The sequence below is a fragment of the Vulpes vulpes genome, chromosome 1 (genome assembly GCF_048418805.1).
Source record: "Vulpes vulpes isolate BD-2025 chromosome 1, VulVul3, whole genome shotgun sequence".
Taxonomy (NCBI): domain Eukaryota; kingdom Metazoa; phylum Chordata; class Mammalia; order Carnivora; family Canidae; genus Vulpes; species Vulpes vulpes.
The window spans coordinates 165,999,780-166,022,825 of record NC_132780.1 but is presented as its reverse complement, the minus strand read 5'-3'; the positions used below and the strand labels follow the sequence as shown (position 1 = coordinate 166,022,825).

Below are 23,046 nucleotides of genomic sequence, written 5' to 3'. Positions count from 1 at the left end.
TGAAAAACATAAATTTATCAAGTGATAAGTGCTATTATGAAAACATAAAACAGTATAAGGGAATACCTTGTGTTTGTGTGTGTGGCAGCATGGCATTTTAAGTGGGTTGTCTGTCCAGACTGAGCAGACCTGGATAAAGTGAAAAAGGGAACTATGTGAAAACATGGGGTAAAATTATTCTAAATGGACTGATTTCTACTTATTAAAGGTCCCTCCCACTATAATGTAAATTCTATGAAGGCAGGGATCCTAATTATCTTAAGCACTGTTGTATTCTCCTTGGTACAGTGCCTAGCACAGAATACATGGCTATAAATACCTGATGAGTGAAAACCTACTTTAGTTTTTCAAGAAGTCTACCAGAGGGTAAGCAAGTAAGTATACTCTATTGATGTTTAAATATTAAATCCTAAGGCCTATGGTGGAATATTTTGAAAACATATAAACATGATAGTGTAAAATGTATGGCAAGTTACAGTGGAGTATTTTATTATTAAAAGTGTAAAAAAAAGAATAAAGGGAAAAGGAGAAAAAATGAGTGGGAAATATCAGAAAGGGAGACAGAACATGAAAGACTCCTAACTCTGGGAAACGAACTAGGGGTGGTGGAAGGGGAAGGTGGGAGGGGGGTGGGGGTGACTGGGTGACGGGCACTGAGGTGGGCACTTGACGGGATGAGCACTGGGTGTTATTCTATATGTTGGCAAATTGAACACCAATAAAAAATAAATGTATAATAAAAAATAATAATAAAATTAAATATAGACTTAAAAAAAAACTTTTTTTCTAAATAAGTGATGGAGATTAAGGAGTACACTTGTGACAAATGGTGGAAATTGTATATAAGTGTTGAATCACCAAATTGTACACCTGAAATTAATACACTAATGTTAAATAACTGGAATTTAAATAAAAACTTAAATAAATAAATATGTAAAAAAAAGAAAAAATACTGGCATCATTCCATTTATTAAGATTCAGTACAATACATGAAAATCAGATAATGAGAAACTGAAATCCTTGCTTTTCCTATTCTAACAAGTTATCATTTGCCTTCTTTATGAGAATGCTGAAGGAGACATGGTGAAACTCAAATTTATTTTAACTGTACAGTCACAGACCCTTAAGTTAGATTCAACTAAAAGCAACAGTTTGAAATTCACAATCAGTCCTGTATTTGCTGGCTTTATTTATGCTCTTTCCATCTTCCCCATGTTCATCTAGTCAGAAATTAAACTGAATCAGAATCCTACAGAAATCCAAAACTTAACTGCAGTACAAAACTATAATCAATCATCTGCATACTGAATGCACTAAAGTAAGCATCAGCAAGCCATCTTTGGCCGTTCCAATAGCAAAACAAAAAATAACAGCACAGCACCACCTGTAACACAAGCTGCACCACTCTTAGTCTCTGATAAGTATCTATTCTGGCTAAAGAAGAAATGGACATAGAGCAGAGATAATATGAAATGAACCCAGATAAACTTAGAAGATTTTCCCCATCTTCTTACTAGGAATCTCCTATCAAACTCTCATTACCCTTAAGATTTTTTGTTTTGTTTTGGTTTTGGTTTTTTTTTTTTTTTTTTTGCTTTGCTATACTCAAGTAAGAATTAAGAAAATTAAGCTTTCTTTCCCTGCCCACCTCTATTAGGCCCAATTTGTTCATTAGAGTAATAGTGGAGACCTACTCTCTGGTCCAGGCACTCCTCCAGATGTTAATAAAACCATAAACAAGGCAATACCTATCCCTCTACACTCTTACAGAACACTTGTACCAAAGTTAGAATACACTTTCTCAATTCAGAAATATTTCTAATTATTTTTTAAATGTACTGCTTATACTGTACGTAGAAATCATCTTTGTGGAATTATCCAGAGTGGTTAATCCTTTTTTTTTTTAAACAATCGCTGTACAGTAGGCTCATTTTTTTCTAAACATATTTATAAACTCAATTTATATTTAATTCAGTGTAAACACTGCACCCAGGGTCAAATTAAGCAATGAGAACATTCAAGTTCCTGGTTCACAACCACAATGAATTTACCAGTATTGGGGCGGGGGGGGGGGGGGGGAGACGCGGGGAGAGGAGAATCCTTATTTATATGGGCAAAGAACCAATATTGTTACCCATTATCACCATTCCCAACAGTAACATTCAGCTTTTCTTAAGACTCAATCCACCTACAAGCAAATGTTTAACTCACAAGTGAATAAAAATGGAACCACCCAAACTTTGTCTAATCAGCTTTGGTGACCGTCCCCAAATTGACATGGTGAACTCCATTCTCTACTTTCAGATAAATTCGTTCACAATATCTTCAGTAAAACACGTTTCGTTAAGACTCTCGGACGTAGCTAAGCTGAAAAGCGGCTACAAAAGGGAAGCCTGAAGCTCCGCGAAACAGAAAGAGCAGAGGGCGTCTGTAAAAACATACCCAAGTGGAACTACCTCTCCCCTCCCTACTTAGGTTGCCCCCCACTTTCACCCCACCTCAGCCGTCTGAAACTTTTCCACGAACATCCGACAGGATCTGGAAACGATCTGCTCATCCTTAGGCCACCAGCAAAAACATCTTAAAACGTCCAAGACTTATAACCGGTGCACCCTCAGAGGGCACCCACCAACTCCAGCTCGCATCCGGACCCCCCCGCACCCCGACCCCGCGCCGAGCGCCCCCAGCATCGGCGGACTCGACCCCGGCGTGCTCGCAGCACATCCATCCCCTCCCCGCCATCGCCCCGGCAGCCCCCGCCCCCCCCTCAAGCGCCTCTACCCACCCCCACCCCAAACCCACCCAATGCGAATAACTGAATATCCGGAGGCCGGGGGGCCCACACTTTCCTGTATTTCCCCACCCCACCCCCTGCGAGGGCAGAAATAGATGTTACCTTCCAGAAAAGTAATCTCCCCTGCGCTGCCGCCGCTCTTGCCAGCCGCCATCTTCCTCCTCCCACGCCGCCTCCTTCTTAATCCATGGCCCACAGCACCGCCGCGCTCGCCGGGATGAGGGGCCGCGCCGCACGAGGGTAGCCGCCGCAGGGTTGCGGGCCTAGAACTCGGCCGTCAGGGGTGGGGGTGGGGTGGGGGTGGGGGCGGGGGGCGGCGCTCCCACGTCCGGATGGGCCTACACAAAAGCCGGCCGGGCGCTCCGGGCCTCTCCGCGGGCCGGCGGGTGGCGAGGCCCGCGGCCTGGGCTTCTCCTCAGGCCCCTCCGGGGCAACGCGAGCGGCGACGACGGCGACGACGCTTCCCGGGCCCAGTTCCTCTCGGCCCACGACTCCCCATCCACCGCCTACCCAGGCCGCCTGAGACGCTCTCCTCAGCCGCGGGCCGCAGGAAGAGAGGCTGAAGGCGAGCACGCAAACACACCTCCCTTCGCTACCCCCGGCCGTAAAATGGCCGCAGCCGCCGCGCCGGGGCGGCGAGGTCTCCGCGACCGTCAGGCGCCCCCAGGCCCTTCGCTCCCTTTTGCAGCCGCCGCCGCCGCTACGGCCGTCCGCCCACCCCGCCCAGGCGTGAATGCATCAGCGGAGGCCTTTGCGACTGTCCATGTGGACAGGGGTGGGTCTCCTCTGCCACCGCCTCGCGTCCGTCGCCACAGCAGCTCCAGCCGCCGCCGCCGCCGCTGCCGCCGCTCCTCCCCCACGGGCGCTGGAGCTGCCGCCCGGCTCCCGCCCCCACCCCGCCGCCGCCGCCGCCGCCGCCCCCAGCGCCCCCAGCGCCCCCAGCGCCCCCAGCGCCGCTCCCCCTCAGGAGCCCGGGCTCGGCTGCAGGGCTGAGCGGTCTGCAGCGCCGCACGGAACTCAGGCTTGCGGCTCCCGCCGCGGTGCCTGTCAATAGGCCCGGCCCCGCGCAGCGCAGCGCAGGCTCGGCCTTTACACACGTTTCGCCCAAAAATCTTGACCGCCGAGGGCCCCGTAAGCAGACGTGGTGGTGTGTGAGCGCTTCGAAGCCAGGCTGGTGATGAGATCGGGTTCTGTGGCACCACGATTGCCTAAAAAGAAATGTTAGAAGTTCCACTCTCTGACCAGGCCTTAGAATTTAAACCATGGGCAACTGAAGAGGGAAGGTACAGTGGAGGTAGTGTAATCGGCTGTAGAAAACGATCTGTGGTCTTCATTCATTTTAAAAGAAGTTTTCAAAATAATTTAACAAGGAAGATTGTATACATTTTGGATGACAGTAAAAAAAAAAAAAAAAATGCTGTCATAAGTACCTGAGACTTCAAAAGCCAGGCCTTCGAATTACAGGTCAGGCCTTATAATTAATTGCAGGTTATTATATCACAATCGGTTTTCTTTTCCTTTCTTCTTTGGCTTTTTGAAATTGTGACAATAAGACATTCATTAGTGAAAATCCAGAATAACAGAAAAGGAAACAAGTTATGCATAGTTCCACCGCCAAAACTCCCATTTTTTTCAGGTGTGTGGTCCTCTAAGCGAACATTTTTCTTAAATCCCTCACTATCCCTCTTTCAAAAACGAAAAATTCAACAGCTATTAAAACGATGCGGTAAAACTATGCGCAGTCCCTTTGAGGAATGAATTGTTCTAATTGGTGTAATTGTCCTGCTAGACAAGGCATAAGCAGAAAACCTTTTCCTTTAAAACTTCTTTAAAAATCTTATCCTAAAATGAATAATCTTTCCTGATTTAGTGAAGGTAATATTATTATACTTGGTTATCTTTGTTGAGTATATTGAATGATCTAGTTGGATGCTCTATGACATAGGGTCTGTGTCAGTGACAGTATAATATACTGAGGCATGTGGATGGTAGGCAGATGTGGGTGACTGGACTCATTTGTACAGTCTCCAAAAATGCAGTTTTAAAAAATAGTCTCTGGCTTAATACATGCATACTGGCTTCGAAAATGGAAAAAAAGGTGCCAGAAGTCAAGGAATGTGGGTGGACTCTGGAAGCCAGCTTCCAGAAAAGGCAAGGAAACTGATTCTCCCTTAGAGCTTCCAGAAAGCAAAGCAAACACCTTGATTTTAGCTCAATGAGACAATATGCTGGACCTCTGACCTTGTAGAACTGTAAGGTAACACATTTTTGTTAAGTTCTAAGTTAGTGGTACTTTATTACAGCAACTAGAGAAAACTAATATACATGGAATGGGAAACAAGGTGGAGTTCTATAAAAGATATCTTTTAAGCAATCTGAGTTAGGATCTTTTAAGACAAAGTTCTTTGTCTTATTTCTGTTGTGAATTTCAGCTAAACTATGGGAACACATAATTCCAACTTTAAAAGTGTGGCATCAAAAATCATATGGAAAATCTTGTTAAAACACATTGCTCTACCCCACCCCTAGAGTTTCTGATTCGGTAGTTCTGGAGTGTGCCTGAAATTTTGCATTTTTAATAAGTTCCCATGTGATGTAAGATGCTGCTGATTAGGGGACATTATGAAAACCAGTAGATTAAACCTCTAAATTCCTTTCCGTTCAGTTTAAGTTAGTCTTTGAATCTGCAATTACAAGTGAAATGAGCAGTTTCCATATTTAAGTATAAGATTAAAGATATTTTCAGGGGCAGCCTGGGTAGCTCAACGGTTTAGCGCCGCCTTCAGTCCAGGGCCTGATCTGCCTCTCTCTCTGTGTAAATAAAACGTTAAATGAATAAATAAAATAAAGATTTTTCAGGAATCACTACTCTTCTATATGAACATTATCAATTAAGAATTGGTACTATTATGTATCTCTTTATTTAGGTATTTAGGCCTAGAAAACATCAGATTAAGGATATGTCCCTGAAATGTAGATATATTTTGTATATATACAAATATATATTTAGTGTACTTACAAATAATTAGCAGCCCTTCTTCATACATACGTTTTGAATGATACCCAGGGATGTTATTGAAAATGCTTTTGAATATTAGAAATATGACTAATTACAAAATCAATCTCTGAAAAAAAAATCAATCTCTGAGTTATATATAGTCAGTTTTTATTAAAAGTCTAACATGTCTTTATTGTTAAATTTAGCAGATTTTATTGAGATGTAAGCTAACTTGTCATATTAAACACAATTTAATTCTGGCATAAAAGATAAATTTAGGGGGGCACTTGATAGGATGAACACTGGGTGTTATGCTATATATTGGCATATCGAACTCCAATAAAAAAAATACACAAAAGTAAATAAATTTAATGGAGAAAAGTTAGACTATTTTAAGTTTGAATGGGTAATAAAGTGAATATAATAAGCTACTTCATTTTTTCTAATTATTTCATTAAAGAAAATTTGGAAAAAAGGAAAAACAAAGCAAAGCAGAGTCCTGCCACCCAAAATTGTATTTCTAATGCCCTATCTTCTCTAATGTTTTTTTTTACTCACTTAGTCTGGTCGCTCACTACCAAGTTCAAACCATAGACCTACTCTTCCAAACTCAGTGATGCAAACATCCCATCTCCAACCACAGTGGTCAACTGTGATGCCCAAAGGACCAACATCTGCAAGGCTACACAATCATCCTATGCAAACAGAATTCAGAGGAAAACAGAATTAAGACAGACTACAGGACCTTTGAAAGGATCCAAGAACATGAAACCCTCCCCAAAGCTACTCCTTTGCTGGCGTTCTTGCTCAATACAAAGTGTTGCCATCTACCTACTTTCACAAACTAGAAACCTAGGAATCACTCTTGACTTGCTTTTTTAATTAAATCTACATCCTTGGGTATGTCTTGAATCTATTCACATTTTTTTCCATTTCTAATGAGCCCACCCTAGTCTCAGCCATGATCACCTCCCAGCCATACCACTGTAATAACAGCTTCAAACAGGCCATTCCATATTCTCTACCCATCTTCTAATCCTTTCTCGCACAAAAGCTACAATGAGCCTTAAAAAAAAAAAATCAGATCAAAGCACCTTCCTGTTTAAAACCATTCAAAGGTTTCCTGTTGCTCTTAGGATAAAATCCTAAATCCTTACTTGATCTGGGCCCTCCCTAACTACTTCATGAGCCTCATCTTAATAGCATTTTCACCTTCTCATTAAGCTGCAACCATTTTGTACTTCTTTCAGTTCCACAAATGCTTCATCTTTTTTTCTACTTCAGAGCCTTTGAACATGTTTTATCCTCCATCCTCAATGCACTTTTTGTCTAAATAGAGCCTTGCATCAGTAGGTTAATACATATCTGCTGAATGAATGAACAAATGAAAAAAACACTAATCTTTGCCAAGGAAAATTCAGAATCATAGAATTCTAGAACCTTAGAAACCATCTAATTCAATCTTCTCAGAAGTCCAGAAAATGTCTTTGCCCTAAGTAACATTGTGGTAGAAATCTATGATAAATGCCTTAAAAAGGATCAGCAATCCATATATGAAGCTAGGGCCTGGCTTTGAAGATTAAGTGCTGAAACAACTTTTGAAGAGGCCAGGAACTGACAAAAGGAGGACTTGAGTTGGTAATGGATATATAATAACAAAGCTTTCTCTCTGAATATGGCTACAAATTCTTCTTTTGTATCACAGCTGGTGTTTCCTCTATTTTAGCCAGATTTAAAATGTTGCATACAAAACTGTGGTTGACCCCTGCCCAACTTGGGTTTGAATTGCATGGGTCCACTTACAATAATGTGGAATTTTTTCAATATAGTACAGTACTAAAAGTGTATTTTCTCTCCCTTACTATTTTTTCTTCCTTGTGATTTTTAAATTACATTTCCTTTTGTCTAGCTTATTTTATTATAAGAATATAATATATAATACATATATCATGCAAAATATGTTAATTGACTAAGTTATCAGGAAGACTTCAGTCAACAGTAGGCTGTTAGTAGTTAAGTTTTTGGAGAATCAAAAATTATATGCAGATTTTCCATTGCATGGGGACATGGGTGCCCCAACCCCTGCCTTTTTCAAGGGTCAACTGTACTAGAATAAACTGGTTCATATTTTATGCTGAATAGTTATTAATAAAAAAGTAACCCAGTTTAAACACATATATTTCTTGGAAAACACAATTCTCAATCTTGTTCTTTTAAGCACTACACTTTAAAAAAAAATATTTTATTTATTCATTCATAAGAGATATAGAGACATAGAGGGAGAAGCAGGCTCCTCACAGGGAGCCCAATGTGGGACTCTTTATCCCCAGACCTGGGATTTCACACCTTGAGCCAAAGGCAGACGCTCAAACACCGAGCCACCCAGGTGTCCCTAAGCACTACACTTAAAAGCACAATACATAGTCCATTACTAAATACAATTCGGAAGGCAGTAGGTTCTGCAAATTATGTCTGGTTGATAGTTTTTGAAGGGCTAAATGCATTTGTGTCAGATAAAGTGAACAGTTAGTCTTAAATGAGAATAATGTATAAATTTGTTATAAGTAGGTTTTAAGTTTGTCTTAATATAATTTCTACATTATAATATTCCACTTCACTTTCAACTTGTTGATTATCTTATTTTTGCTCTTATTTAACCCTATCATGCTTCATATGAAGCTCCTTTATTATTTCCATTTCTTCTTTTAGTCCATGCTTTTTGTCCCTGTCCCATATGGCAGGTTTTTTCCTAGAACTTCAGTAGGTAGTTTATTGGCTAAAATTTTAATGTTTAAATTTTTAAGCTTTTGATTAAGTGAAGCTCGAACTAATATTTTTTAAATTGTCAGTAAATGTATCCTCAGAATAACATAGGTTTCTTATAATAGTTCCTACCAGATATCTTCAGTATCAGCATTAATAAATGAAAAGTGAAGTTTTGAGGTGACGGGGTTGAATTTGACTTTCCTGGACCCTAGGCACTTTGGCTTTCTTAAGTCTCTTCTTCCACAAGAAACACATTAAAGTTTTTTTTCTTTTTAAGATTTTATTTATTGATTGATTGGAGACACAGAGAGAGAGAAAGAGGCAGAGACACAGGCAGAGGGAGAAGCAGACTCCATGCAGGGAGCCCGATGTGGGACTCGATCCTGGGTCTCCAGGATCACACCCATGGCTGAAGGTGACACTAAACCTCTGAGCCACCGGGGCTGCCAAAGATTTTCAAAGCCAGATTTATAGTGCTATATTTGAAACTATATATATTTTTTAAAGATTACATTTATTTGAGAGAGAGAGAGAGAATGAGCAGGGGGAAGGACAGAGGAACAAGCAGACTTCCTGCTGAGCAGGGAGCCAGATGCAGGGCTGGATCCCAGGACTGAGATCATGACCTGAGCCGAAGGCAGATGCCTAACTGATTGAGCCCCCCAAGTGCCCCTGAAACTATATTTTTAAAAAAAAATTTAAACTTAGTGTTTTTAAGGCTGGATTCCAGGCTGAATTCATTATTACATATTTATTATCATTATGTTATTTTTTTCTTCAGATTTTAGAAGAAATAATATTAAAACTTTTTTTTTATAAGCCTCTGAAAGTATCATAGGCCACAGGCACTGTGCTTCCTGTGCCTAATGTAAATGACTGCTGGATCCTTTAATGGAAATTATCACATGAAAATCATGTCTAGCTGGATTCTGAGGCAGAGTTCTCAAACTTTAACATGCACAAAATTCAATTGGAGAAATTATAAAACAATTTCCTGGGTTCCATCTAATTTAGTAAATCTGAGTGGGCCCCATGAATTTGCATTTCTAATAAGCTCAAAGGTGATGGGAATGAGCTGAGAATACCAGTGCTTGGAGTAGTGTGTTTCGTTTATGCAAAGGCAGTGCTCTCAATATGATTTGCTAGGTATATTAGCTACATATCCTAACCAATATTTGTTGACATATACTAACAACAGCATCTATGTTATTTTTGTCCTGGAATGGAAACTGAGACCCAAAAGTTTAAATAACTTTTCCAAGATGACTCAGCCAGAAAAGTATAGAGCTGGGATTTTAGCCCACATCCATCTCGACTCCAAAGTTCATGCTCCCCTTTTTCATTATCGTATGGTAGTGATCCCAAAGATAGAATATCATCATTGGCCAGAAGTAAAATTTTATACATGAAACAATGCATAAAAATGGTAACAAAATGTATTTATTTAGATTTTCACTATTTGCCCTGTTTATTGAAGTCTGCTGATGGCCTTCTTTCTGGTTTTTTATCCCTCAGTTCTTTGTCTCCAGTTAATAACAGCAAAAGCAATATAGTAGTAGCTTGCAACATAATTTTCTGAAAATGCTGTCCTGTAGTGCTGCTTCCAACTAAAGATGATTGAGATTTTTCATTAACTTCACTTTGTAATTTAAACTGCTTCATTTCTTGAACAAGTCAACAAATACAAATCCTCAAAGCATGAAAAAAGTAAGTTAACTTGCACTCAGAGTTTTAGACTTTAAACACCTTCACCTTATGAGATTAAAAATTTCATAAAAATTTTTATAAAATTTCATTTTATAATATATATATAACTAGCTTCCTTATTCATTTTCTTAATATTGTCTCATTATAAACATAAACGTGTGAGATAATCACTTTGTCTTTCTCCAACTACACATCTGTTTATGTATATGTGTATGTTTCTTACTGCTTTTCTTTCTCTATTCTTTTATTCCTCAAGATAACATAGTCTAAAACAAATGTAGGTTATTTTCTAAGTTGTATTTTTCAAGAAGGTGCTTTGATGACTTCAAAGTTTACCAAACCTTTGTCTACCACCCTAGTGTAAAGAGGACACAGTCATTTTCCAGTCATACAAACAGAATAAGTGCTGAAAAATCTATCACAAGGATAAAGAAATGATGAAATATATCAGACTGTTTACTTAATGATGATACTTACAGCTATTTAAACCAGTGAAAGAGATCTGTTTGTGCTGATCAGGAAAGTAGCTGTGATTAATTAAAAAAGAAAAAGCAAATTACAGTTGAATTTCATTTTTACAAAAATAAGTTTATAAGTAAATGTAACTATCTGTGTAGTTAGGCTATTTCAGAGGAAAGGGGTTAGAAGGTTGATATGAAGGACCTTGTCTTTTCTATGGAATTTTAAATAGTTTTTGGATTATAGGTAACTTACTTTCTTCTTAGTGTTTTTTAGTATTTTTGAATGATTTTAAGCTAATAAATAAATCTATGTTTTTTTAGACATCTTTCTTGAGCTTCCAGAGTTTAACGGTGTTATCTTATCATTTTCTTTTAAAAAAAATGTATCTTTTAAAAAATTATTTAATTATTCATGAGAGACACAGAGAGAGAGGCAGAGACATAGGCAGAGGGAGAAGCAGGCTCCCTGTGGGGAGCCTGATGCCGGATTCGATCCCAGGACTCTGGGATCACGACCTGAGCCAAAGACAGATGCTCAACCACTGTGCCACCCAGTGCCCCTAAAAATATGCCTTTTCTTGAAACAAAAATATGGTCATTATGGATTTTCCCAGTTTATATATTTATCCTCTTCTGTCAGGCCTTGCTCGTCCTTATGGGTTTAAGATTTTAGGTATGAAAACCACACAAATTCTTGGATGTGGGAAAATATTTTATGTGTCCATTATGACAATTCTAAGTAATTGCAGTTGATTCCTCTACTATTTCTCTGTTATGATGATTAGTATTTGGTTTGTGCACATTATTCTTGAAAAACACATGGAATTAGGTGGAATCAAACGAAGTTACTGGTTTTGTATGTCAAAAATGGTCAACTGTTGGTACTTTCACTTGGTTTTACCTTAAAATCAATAGCTATCTTGAATTATGTCATTTGATCTTTGCCTAGAAAATAATTATGGAAAATTTAGATTTGTCTTAATATTGTGAAAACATAATGTTGCAAAGCTTGGTTTATTAAAGGTATAGAATTTACATGGTGACTATAATATAGCCATGTACTACAACCTTGGTTTCAATGTATTAGAAAGGCAAACAGTATAATATTCTTAAGAATAGATACCAGCAATTATCCATAATGTGACAAACTGGAGATTTAGGTTCTTATGAAATAGTCTCATTTGGGGAGATGGAAGGAGATGTCAGGCTTTTAATAAGAAATTACTTAAAGAACATTTATGATTATTTCTTCTTGGGAAGTAGTCATAATTTAGTAATGTTTTGGATTGGAATGTATTATATAGTGAATTTCAGAACATTTTGTATTGTTCAGCATCTCTCTTGCCCATGAAAGTATTTTATTTCCTATTTATCACCGACCTTTGTAGTTCTAAGCAAGATAAAGCATTTAGGTATTTGGTTTTATGAATGGATCTTTACTATGCAAAGTCCCTTGCCTCTTATGTAACAAATTTGGCAGTGTAGGACAAGTCCCATTTCTATAGACAGGAACAGGCTAGAGAGCATTATGTAAAATCTGAATGAGAGGTGCAAACACTAGCTCTGAGACCCTAGCTTGCTTCTGTAGCTACTTCCCCAGAAAGGGCTTGTGGATGACTTATGGACAAGCCATGGTCTTAGGGAGCCATTAACACGATGTCAGTAGCCAGTCATATCTATCCAAAAGGGGAGACTATTTGAACTAGAAGAGCAGTCCACCCTGAGGCTAGGCATGAAAGAATAGAGGAACAGGAAGTTGATGCTATTTCCTTTTTACCTACTATAATGACTAAATCGGGCTACTTGGAAACAATTTTAAATAGCTGATCTGTTTAAGGCAAGTGTATAGGTTAGGCTGTCTTTAGTGTCTGGATTTAGAACCTGTCTGGAATATCATTTATGAACTAGGAATATTTGGGCTCATATTCCTAAGAATGTTTTTTTTAATTGCTGTGATAATGTAAAATCTTCTGCAATAATACCACCATGGGAGAAAAAGATTCCTGGACCACAGTTCAATCAGCTGCTTGATAAATGTTTTTGAGATGTTATTGAGATAGTTGTTGCACAAATAAAACATCACAGGAATCTCTACCTTCCCTCAAAATGGGTGTATATGTATCTCTGGCAGTGAAATCAAACCAAATATAAAAGTTAGATACAAAAAATAAATTTGTCATTTTCCAGTGTCTGGCATGTTTTTGAACATTTGGTAGGTATGCAATAAATATTTGCTAAATTATCTTATAATTTATATACTTTTATGTTTCTGAGTCTGGATATATTATAGGCCTGGTGGCTTATAGCCAAGCCTACTGGACTGAAATTTTAGTAAGGCCCAATGGTGCATTATGATGCAAAACTTTTTTTTTCTCTTGTGGCAATAGGATCAGTCCTTGAATATAGACTTGACCTCTCCCCAGTGGCAGAACTTAGGACCTAACTCTGTGAGAAAGGAACAGCATTAGGGAATACCTTCCACTCATTTATACCACTATAGCTTGTTTAAGTTTCGTATTTCTTTTTGCTAATTTAATAGTAAAATAAAGTGAAAGCAACATTAGTCAAATCCCAGTTATTGATCTCAGCAGTCTTCCAACATGAGTAGCTTTGTGGTCATACACAGAAATTGGTATTCTCCTGAATACTTGTTATATCATCAAAAGATGTCTTTATTCCAATAAACACTGGATTATAATATGGAATAATTTTGTAATAATTTTCTATTAAGTCTGTAGAAGAACATTGCCTAGTCCTGTGTAGGTAAGTATACTTAACTTATCCTCACAATCTTAGTCAAGTCATGCATTTTGTTTTGGATTTCTAATTTAAGAATCAAATAAATTATGTCTTCTTCAAATTTGTGTCAGTGTCACACATAGACTTTAGGTCCCAAACCCTGAGGGTCCATTTTTACCTTGTCCCATTGTTTAGCCACCATGGCTTTGGGGGACTGACCCCCCAGTTCCAAGGTGTGCCTGATTTATATAACTCATTCTGGCATAGTGATTGCCTCAGATAAACCAATAGTCTGAAAATACACCTTGATTAAAGAGAAGTTCTCTTTCATATTGAAGGAAAGTATCCAAAGTCCATTATCATCATTTTGATACATTGATTAACTTTAGCAGTTACATGTTTCTTGTATTAGACTCTTTCAGACTGTGAAGAACTGGTCCTCTTCATGACTATACTATGTAGAATAAGTATATGGTTTAAGGTAGGAGACAACTGAAGTGGAAGTACAGAGGGAATAAACAGTTTTGAAGAAGATAAATCATAAAAATCATGTAAAAGAAGATTGTTTTAGCCCTAAGAAACTGGTAGCAGTCATTTTCTTCTGTGAAGAAAACTAAGATGGATGGGAGATTTACTTTTCTTTCTTTTTTTTTACTGTTTTGATTTTTGTAATTTATTGTATACATATTATCTTTTTTTTAAAGTAATTTTTAATTGTTTTATAGTCACCTGAAAAGTTCCAGGAACACTTCTGTAGTTCTCCTTCCTAAATTGATGCACTTCATATACCATGATCGAGTGGGACTTATTCCAGGAAACCAACGATGGTTCAATATCTGCAAATCAATCAAGTTGATACATCATATTGACAAACAGAAGGATAAAAATCATATGATCACTACAATAGATGCAGAAAAAGCACTTGAGAAAATTTAACATCCATTTATGGTAAAACTCAACAAAGCAGGTATAAAGGAAACTTAACTCAACATAATAAAGGCCATGTATGACAAACCAATAGCTAACATCATACTCACTGGTGAAAAACAGAGAGCTTTTCCTCTAAGAACAGGAACAAGGCGAGTATGTCCACCCTCACAGTTAGTATTCAATATAGTACTAAAGTCCTAGCAACAGCAATCACGTAACACAAAGAAATGATTTGCATCCAAATTGGTAAAGAAGTTAAACTGTCACTATCTGCAGATGACATGGTGTTATATAGAAAACCCCAAACACTCCACCAAAAAACTCTCAGAACTAATAAGTCAATTCAGGATACAAAACTAATGTACAGAAATATTTCTGTATACTAATAATATGGTATATAGAAATAATGCATTTTAATATACCTCTAACAAACTATCAGAAATAGAAATTGAGAAAATAATCCCATGTGCAACTGTACCAAAAAGAATAAAACACTGAAAATAAATGTAATCAAAGAGGTGAAAGATCTGTACTCTGAAAACTGTAAGATGTTGGTAAATGAAATTGAAGATGACACAAATGAGTAGAAAGATACAGCTTACTCATGGATTGGAAGAATTAATCTTTTAAAATGTCCATTCTACCAAAACAATCTGTAGATTTAATAAAATCCATCTCAAAATATTATTTTTTACAGAACTAGAGCAAATAATTCCAAAATTTGTATGGAACCACAAAAGGCCCCAAATAGCCAAAACAATCTTGAGAAGAAAAATGAAGCTAGAGGTATCAGAATCCCAGATTTCAAGATCTACTATGAAGTGGTAATAATCAAAACAGTATAGTACTGGCACAAAAATAAACACATAGATCAATGGAGCAGAATAGAGAGTCCAAAAATAAGTGCACATGTATATAGTCATTTAATCTATAATAAAGGAGGCAGGAATATATAATGTGGGAAAGACAGTCTCTTCAGTAAATGGTGCTGAGAAAACTGGACAGCTACATACAAAAGAATTAAGCTGGATCACTCTCCTACCCTATACAAAAATAAACTTACAATAGATTAATAACTTAAATATAAGACCAGAAACCATAAAAAAAAACTCTAGAAGAAAACAAAAGCATTTAACATTTGGACATTGGCCATTACTATAGATATAGATATACATATAGATACAGATACATAGATATAGATAGATATAGATATGCCTCCTTAGGCAAGGATAACAAAAGCAAAACTAAAAGATAGGATTACATCAAACCAAAAAAGCTTTTATACAGTGAAGAAATCCATCAACAAGACAAAAAGGCAGCTTACTGAATAAGAGAAGATATTTGAAAAAGATACAACTGATAAAGGGTTAATATCCAGAGTATATAAAGTACTCATACAGCTCAATCAAAACAACCCAAACATCCAATGAAAAAAAATGGGCAAAAAAAAAAAAGGGCAGAGGACCTGAATAGACATTTCTCCAAAAAAGGAATACAGATGACTAACAGACATAAGAAAATATGTTCAACATCACTAATCAATAAGAAAATACAAATAGCCACAATGAGATATCATCAAAAAGACAAAAAATAGTAAGTGTTGTCAAGGATGTGGAGAAAAGAGAACACTTGTGCACTGTTGGCAGGAATGTAAAATGGCATGGCCAGTGTGGAAAACGGTATGGAGGTTCCTTGAAAAATCAATAATAGAAATACCATATAGGGCAGCTCAGCAGTTTAGCACCGCCTTCAGCCCAGGACCTGATTCTGGAGACCCAGGATCCAGTCCCACATTGGGGTCCCTGCATGGAGCCTGCTTCTCCCTCTGCCTGTGTCTCTGCCTCTCTCTCTCTCTCTCTGTCTCTTTGTCTCTCATGAATAAATAAGTAAAATCTTAAAAAAAAAAAAAAAGAAAGAAAGAAATACCATATAACCCAGGAATTCTATTCTGGGTATTTACCCAAAGAATATGAAAATGCTAACCTAAAAAGGTCTCTGCACCCTTATGTTTATTGCAGCACTATTTATAATAGTCAAGATATGGAAGCAACCTAAGTGTCCATTGATAGAAGAATGCATATACCACACTTCCTTATATATACATTTACAATGAAATATTTTCAGCCATAGAAAAAAATGAGATCTTGCCATTTTGCAATAACATGAATAGATCTTGAAGGCATTGTGCAAGGTGAAATAAGTCAGACAGTGAAAAACAAATATCATACGATTTCACTTATATGTGGAATCTAAAAAGCAATACAAACAAAAAGCAGAAACAAATCCACAAATACAGAGAACAAACTGGTATTTGCCAGAGGAGAGGCAAGCAGCGGAATTGGCAAAATGGTGAAGTGGAGTGGGAGATACAGGCTTTCAGTTATGGAATAACTCATGGGGATAAAAGATACACCGTAGGGAATATAGTCAATGTTATTTTATAGTGTCATAAGAGAATAGAGGCACGGTTGTAATTTTGAATATGAAAATGGATAACAATTATACTTGTTAATTCCTAGAAGAAAAGGCAATGTGCATGAATTATTACAAATCTATTACTACAGACTGACAACTGAAATTAAAAAACACCTAAGACAAAACAAAAAACTAAACACCTAAGGCAATAACCCTGTAACATTATTGTCATGTATGTAGTACATCTATTTACTTATTTATTTTTGTACATACTGGAAAAAGGAATTTTACAAATGTAGTTGACAAGCAATATTATATGAATTTCAGGTGTACAACACAGGTCAACATTTATATACATTACACAGGATACATTGTATAGTCTTTAGTTTCTTTCATCAGTGTTTTATAGTTTTCAGAATACAGGTCTTTCATCTCCTTGGTTAATTTTATTCCTTTGTTTTTTTTTAAGTTTTTTTTTTATTTTTTAAAATTTTTATTTATTTATGATAGTCACAGAGAGAGAGAGAGAGGGGCAGAGACATAGGCAGAGGGAGAAGCAGGCTCCATGCACCGGGAGCCCGACATGGGATATGGGTGCCTGGGTGGCTTCCCAGGTCTCCAGGATCGTGCTCTGGGCCAAAGGCAGGCGCTAAACTGCTGCGCCACCCAGGGATCCCTATTCCTTTGTTTTATTCTTTTTGGTGCCATTGTAATTGTTTTCTTCTCTTTCTACTTCATTATTAGTATAGAAACACATCAATTTCTGTGTATTAACTTTGTACCCTGTAACTTGACTGAATTCATTTATTAGTTTTTAGAGTTTTTTGGTCTCTGGAGTCCTAAGGGTTTTCTATATATAATATCATGTCATCTGCAAATAGTGACAGTTTAACTTCTTCCTTACCAATTTGAATGCCTTTCATTGCTTTTTGTTGTCTGATTGCTGTGGCTAGAATTTCCAGTACTATGTTGAATAAAAATGGTGAGAGCATACATCCTTGTCTTGTTCCTAATCTTAGAGAAATAGCTTTGTTTTTTACCATTAAGTATGACGTTAGCTATAGGTTTGTCATATATGCCCTTATGTTGAATTTTTTTTATCCTCTACACTAACTTTTTGGATGTTGAATTTTGTCAAATGCTTATTCTGTATCTGTTGAGATAATGACATATTTTTATCCTTCATTTATTTGATATATCACATTGATTGAGTTGGGAATATTTGAATCATTCTTGCATAAAATCCCACTGAATCATGAAAAATGATCCTTTTTTTTTAATGATACTTAAAAAAAAAAGATTATTTGAGTGAGAGAGCACACACACACATGTGAGTGGTGGAGCGGGGCAGAGGGAGAGGGAAAGAATCTTAAGTAGACTTTCCGCTGAGTGTAGAGCCCCATTCAGGGCTGAGTCTCACAACCCTGAGATCACAGCCTGGGCTGAAACTAAGAATTGGACACTTTATCGACTAAGCCACCCAGGCACCCCCGAATGATGTTTTTGTTTTGTTTTGTTTTTTTAAGATTTTACTTATTTGAGAGAGCAAGTGAGAGAGAGAGCACAGGCAGTGGAAGCGGCAGAGGGAGAGAGAGAAACAAATTCCTTGCTGAGCAGGGAGCCTGATGTGGAGCACCTGGGATCCCAGGGTTCTGAGATCATGACCTGAATGGAAGGCAGACACTTATCGGACAGAGCCACCCAAACGCCCTGAATGATCTTTTTTTTTTTTTTTAAGATTTTATTTATTTATTCATGAGAGACACAGAGAGAGGCAGAGACATAGGGAGAGGGAGAAGCAGGCTCCCTGTGGGACTCAATCCCTGGACCCCAGGATTACTTTGTGAGCCGAAGGCAAAAACACTCATCCATGAGCCATCCAGGCATCCCCTGAATGATCCTTTTGAAAGAATGTATTGTTGAAAGAGGTTTGTTGATATTTTGTTGGAGAATTTTGCATCTATGTTCATCAAGGATACATTGACCTGTAGTTTCCTTTTTTTATAATATTTTCGATTTTAGTATCAGGGTAATGCTGGCCTCGTATGCTGTATTTAGAAACTTTCCTTCTTCTTCTTCTTCTTCTTCTTCTTCTTCTTCTTCTTGTTCTTCTTCTTCTTCTTCTTCTTCTTTGGAATAGTTTGAGGAGAATGGGCATTAACTTTTCTTTAAACCTTTGGTAGAATTCATCTGTGAAAACATCTGATCCTAGACTTTTGTTTGCTGGAAGTTTTTTGGTTACTGATTCAATTTCATTGCTACTGATTGGTCTGTTCAGATTTTTTTTTCTCATTCAGTCTCAGAAGATTGTATATTTCTAGGAATTTATCAATGTCTTCTAAGTTGTCCAGTTTGTTAGCATATACTTTTTTCATGGTGGTTTCTTATAATCCTTTGCATTTCTGAGGTGTCATTTGTTCCTTCTCTTCTTTCACTTTGGCTTTTATTTATTTGTTCCTTCTTTTCTACCTGATGACTCTGGTAAAGTTTTATCAATTTTGTTTATCATTTCAAAGAACCAGTTCTTGATTTCATTGATCTTTATTATATTTTTCCTCTCCTATTTAGCATGACCAAAACAACTCACTAGGTAGTCTTATATTTTTCAGATATTCCTAATCTTCTTCTTTTAATTTTAACCTTTAGTCACTAAATTTAAGCTCCTAATCACAAAATTGTTATTTTTTATTTTTTTAAAGATTTTGTTTATTCATTTGACAGAGAGAGAGAGAGACAGAGCGAAAACAAAAGCAGGGGCAAGGGCAGAGGGAAAGGGAGAAGCAGCCCCCCCCCCCCCGAACAGGGAGTCCTATTTGGGGCTGGATCCCAGGACCCCAGGATTATGACCTGAGCTGAAGGTGGTCACTTAACAAACTGAGCCAGCCAGGTGCCCCCACAAAATTATTTTAAGTATGTGCTGTGTCCATGAGACAAACTCAGAGGAATCATAAAACACGGTACAACATTGTTATGACTTCAAGTACTAACTATCCTGCCTGCCTTCTTGTATGTATATTTGCATTTATATATTTATGTTGTACTTATTATAATTCAGTCTTTGTTTTTAAAAAAAATCAGCCATACTTCTTTCTTAATGTGTGCTACCCATGAGCTTTAAATACACAAAAATGCTGGAATCCCTTAGGAAACTTTCCTATATCTATGCCAGAGTATTAGAGACAACATATAAGCATACCTTGGAGATGTTGTGGGTTCAGTTCCAGACCATCATAATTAAGCAAACATTGCAGTAAAGCAAGTCAAATGAAATTTTTGGTTTCCCAGTACATATAGAAGTTCTTTTTTAAAAAAAAATATTTTATTTATTTATTCATGAGAGATACAGAGAGAAAGAGAGAGAGAGAGAGAGAGGCAGAGACACAGGCAGAGGGAGAAGCAGACTCCACGCAGGGAGCCTGATGTAGGACTTGATCCTGGGTCTCCAGGATCAGGCCCTGGGCTGAAGGTGACACTAAACCACTGAGCCACCGGGGCTGCCCTAGAAGTTCTTTTTATACTATATTGAAGTCTATTAAATGTGCAAAGCATTATGTCTAAATATATATATATACATATATATATCTTAATATATATATCTTAAATCACAATATCTTTTTTTTAAATAACAATATCTTATTGCTAAAAAATGCTAGTCATCATCTGAGCTTTTAGTGAGTTAATCTTTTGCTGGTGGAAGTCCTTGCTTTGATGTTGATGGCTGTTGACTGATCAAGATGGTGGCTGTTGAATGATGAGTTGGCTGTGGCAATTTCTTAAAATAAGACCATAATAAATTTTCCATATGTGCTAAGTGGGAAAATAATACAGCCAAGAATACTTTATCCAGCAAGGCTGTCATTCAGACTAGACGGAGAGATAAAGAGTTTCCAGGACAAACAAGCTAAAGGAATTTGTGAACACAATGATTCTTAATGGTATCTCTAATGGAACAGAGAATCCTTTCCAGAAATTTTTCAATTTACTTTGCCCAGATCCATCAGAGGAATTGCTATCTATGGCAGCTTTAGTCTTATGAAATGTATTCCTTAAATAAGACTTGAGAGTTGAAATGACTTCTTGATCAATGGGCTGTGGAATGGATGTTATGTTAGGCATGAAAACATGAATCTCACTGTTCTTCTCTATCAGAGCTTTTGGGTAACCAGGGGCATTGTCAATAAGCAGTCATATTGCTCTTTTGCTTTCTTATCATTCATTTGTTCACAGGAATAGCATTTTAAATTTCCTTCAAGAACTTTTCCTTTGTACTTACTACTTGGCTAACTTGCATGAAAGGCCTAACTTTTGACATGCCTTCCTCACTAAGTTTAATCATTCCAGCTTTCAATTTAAAGTGAGAGAAGTGAGATTCTTCCTTTCATTTGTACACTTACAGACCATTATAGGGTTATTAATTGGCCTAATTTCAATATTGTTTTGTTTTAGTGAATAGGGAGGCACAAAGAGAGGGAGAGAGATGGGAGGGACAGCCAGTTGATAGAACAATCAGATACACATTTATTGATTACATTCACTGTCTTATATGGGTGTGGTTTGTGTCTTCCCATCAATTACAATAGCTCTATCAAAGATCACTGATCACGAATCACCATAACAAACATGATAGTAATGATAAAGTTTGAAATACTGTGAGATTACTGAAATGTGACACAGAGACATGAAGTGATGTCGTACTTCCTACGCAGACAAGTCCAGTACGTACCGCTCCAAGGGCTTTGATGTCACTGCGAAGTACACGCAAGGGAGCTGGACTGACTTCGTTGGGGAGGACTTTGTCACCATCCCCAAAGGCTTTAACAGCTCCTTCCTTGTCAACGTTGCCACTATCTTTGAGTCCGAGAATTTCTTTCTGCCTGGTATCAAATGGAATGGGACACTTGAACTCGCATATGCTGCTCTGGCCAAGCCATCCAGTTCCCTGGAGACATTCTTTGATTCTCTGGTGGCGCCGGCGAAGATCCCCAACGTCTTCTCCATGCAGATGTGGGGGGCGGGGCTGCCCGTAGCTGGATCTGGTACCAACGGAGGTAGTCTTGTCCTGGGTGGAACTGAACCGAGTTTGTACAAAGGAGACATCTGGTATACCCGTATTAAGGAGGCGTGGTATTATCAGATAGAAATTCTGAAGTTGGAAATTGGAGGCCAGAGTCTGAATCTGGACTGCAGAGAATATAACGCAGACAAGGCCATCGTGGATAGCGGTACCACGCTTCTGCGCCTGCCCCAGAAGGTGTTCAATGTGCTGGTTGAAGCCGTGACCCGCACGTCTCTGATTTCAGAATTCTCTGATGGTTTCTGGACTGGGTCCCAGCTGGCTTGCTGGACGAATTCAGAGATACCTTGGTCTTACTTCCCTAAAATCTCCATCTACCTAGAGACGAGAACTCCAGCCAGTCATTCGGCATAACCATCCTGCCTCAGCTCTACATCCAGCCCATGATGGGGCCTGGCCTGAATTATAAATGTTACCGATTCGGCATCTCACCTTCCACAAACGCGCTGGTGATTGGTGCTACCGTGATGGAGGGCTTCTACGTGGTCTTAGAGCTTGGAAGAGGGTGGGCTTTGCAGCAAGCCCTTGTGCAGAAATTGCAGGTGCTCCAGTGTCTGAAATTTCTGGGCCCTTCTCGACAGACAACATAACCAGCAACTGCGTCCCCGCCCTGTCTTTGAATGATCCCATTTTGTGGATCGTCTCCTATACTCTCTTGAGCGTGTGTGGAATCATCCTTCTTCTCCTAATCATCCTGCTGCTACTTCCCTTCCAGTGTCGGCACCTGCCCCGTACATGAAATGCTGTAGTAAAACTATTGACAAAAGACTTGCTTGAGGCAAAGTTGACACAAATCTTTAATTGGTAAAAAAAAAAAAAAAAAAAAAAAATACAGTAGCTGTGAACTACAATAAAGTGAAGGGCAATAAAATGAGGTATGCTTGTAGTAGAAAAACAAGATCTTTTGGTATTTTGAAAAGCAAATCTATTTAGATGGCTTGACATAGACCCTTTATATGGTTAAGTCCATGCTGTAATATGTCATGTGCTAAGATAATTCAGAATACAAATGATATACAAATGAATAAACATCAAATTTTCTTTAGATACAGGCTGTTAGGATTATTATTACTAATACTGATTTTTTTATTACTAATATGATTAATGTGATCAATGTTAATGTGATTATTTTCTTAAGTATTTATGGCTGATTACACCAAAG

General features: G+C 37.9%; 1 protein-coding gene and 1 pseudogene across 9 annotated transcripts in view; one reads left to right on the top strand and one right to left on the bottom strand.

The window, feature by feature from the left end:
• The window catches only part of SENP6 (SUMO specific peptidase 6), a 117,596-nt gene extending 113,934 nt beyond the window's left edge, over positions 1-3,662 (bottom strand). For 6 of the 9 annotated variants that reach the window (XM_072735580.1, XM_026007380.2, XM_072735584.1 and 3 more), the window contains exon 1: positions 2,897-3,658. In XM_072735580.1, the coding sequence (XP_072591681.1) occupies positions 2,897-2,948 (52 nt within the window). In that variant the 5' untranslated portion in view covers positions 2,949-3,658. Of the gene's footprint in view, positions 1-2,896 lie in introns of all 9 variants that reach the window. The other 3 variants (XM_072735593.1, XM_072735619.1, XM_072735608.1) reach the window with 2 other exon arrangements.
• A 17,835-nt stretch (positions 3,663-21,497) lies between these two features.
• Positions 21,498-22,826, top strand: LOC112926416 (beta-secretase 2 pseudogene; annotated as a pseudogene).
• The last annotated feature ends 220 nt before the right edge of the window (positions 22,827-23,046 follow it).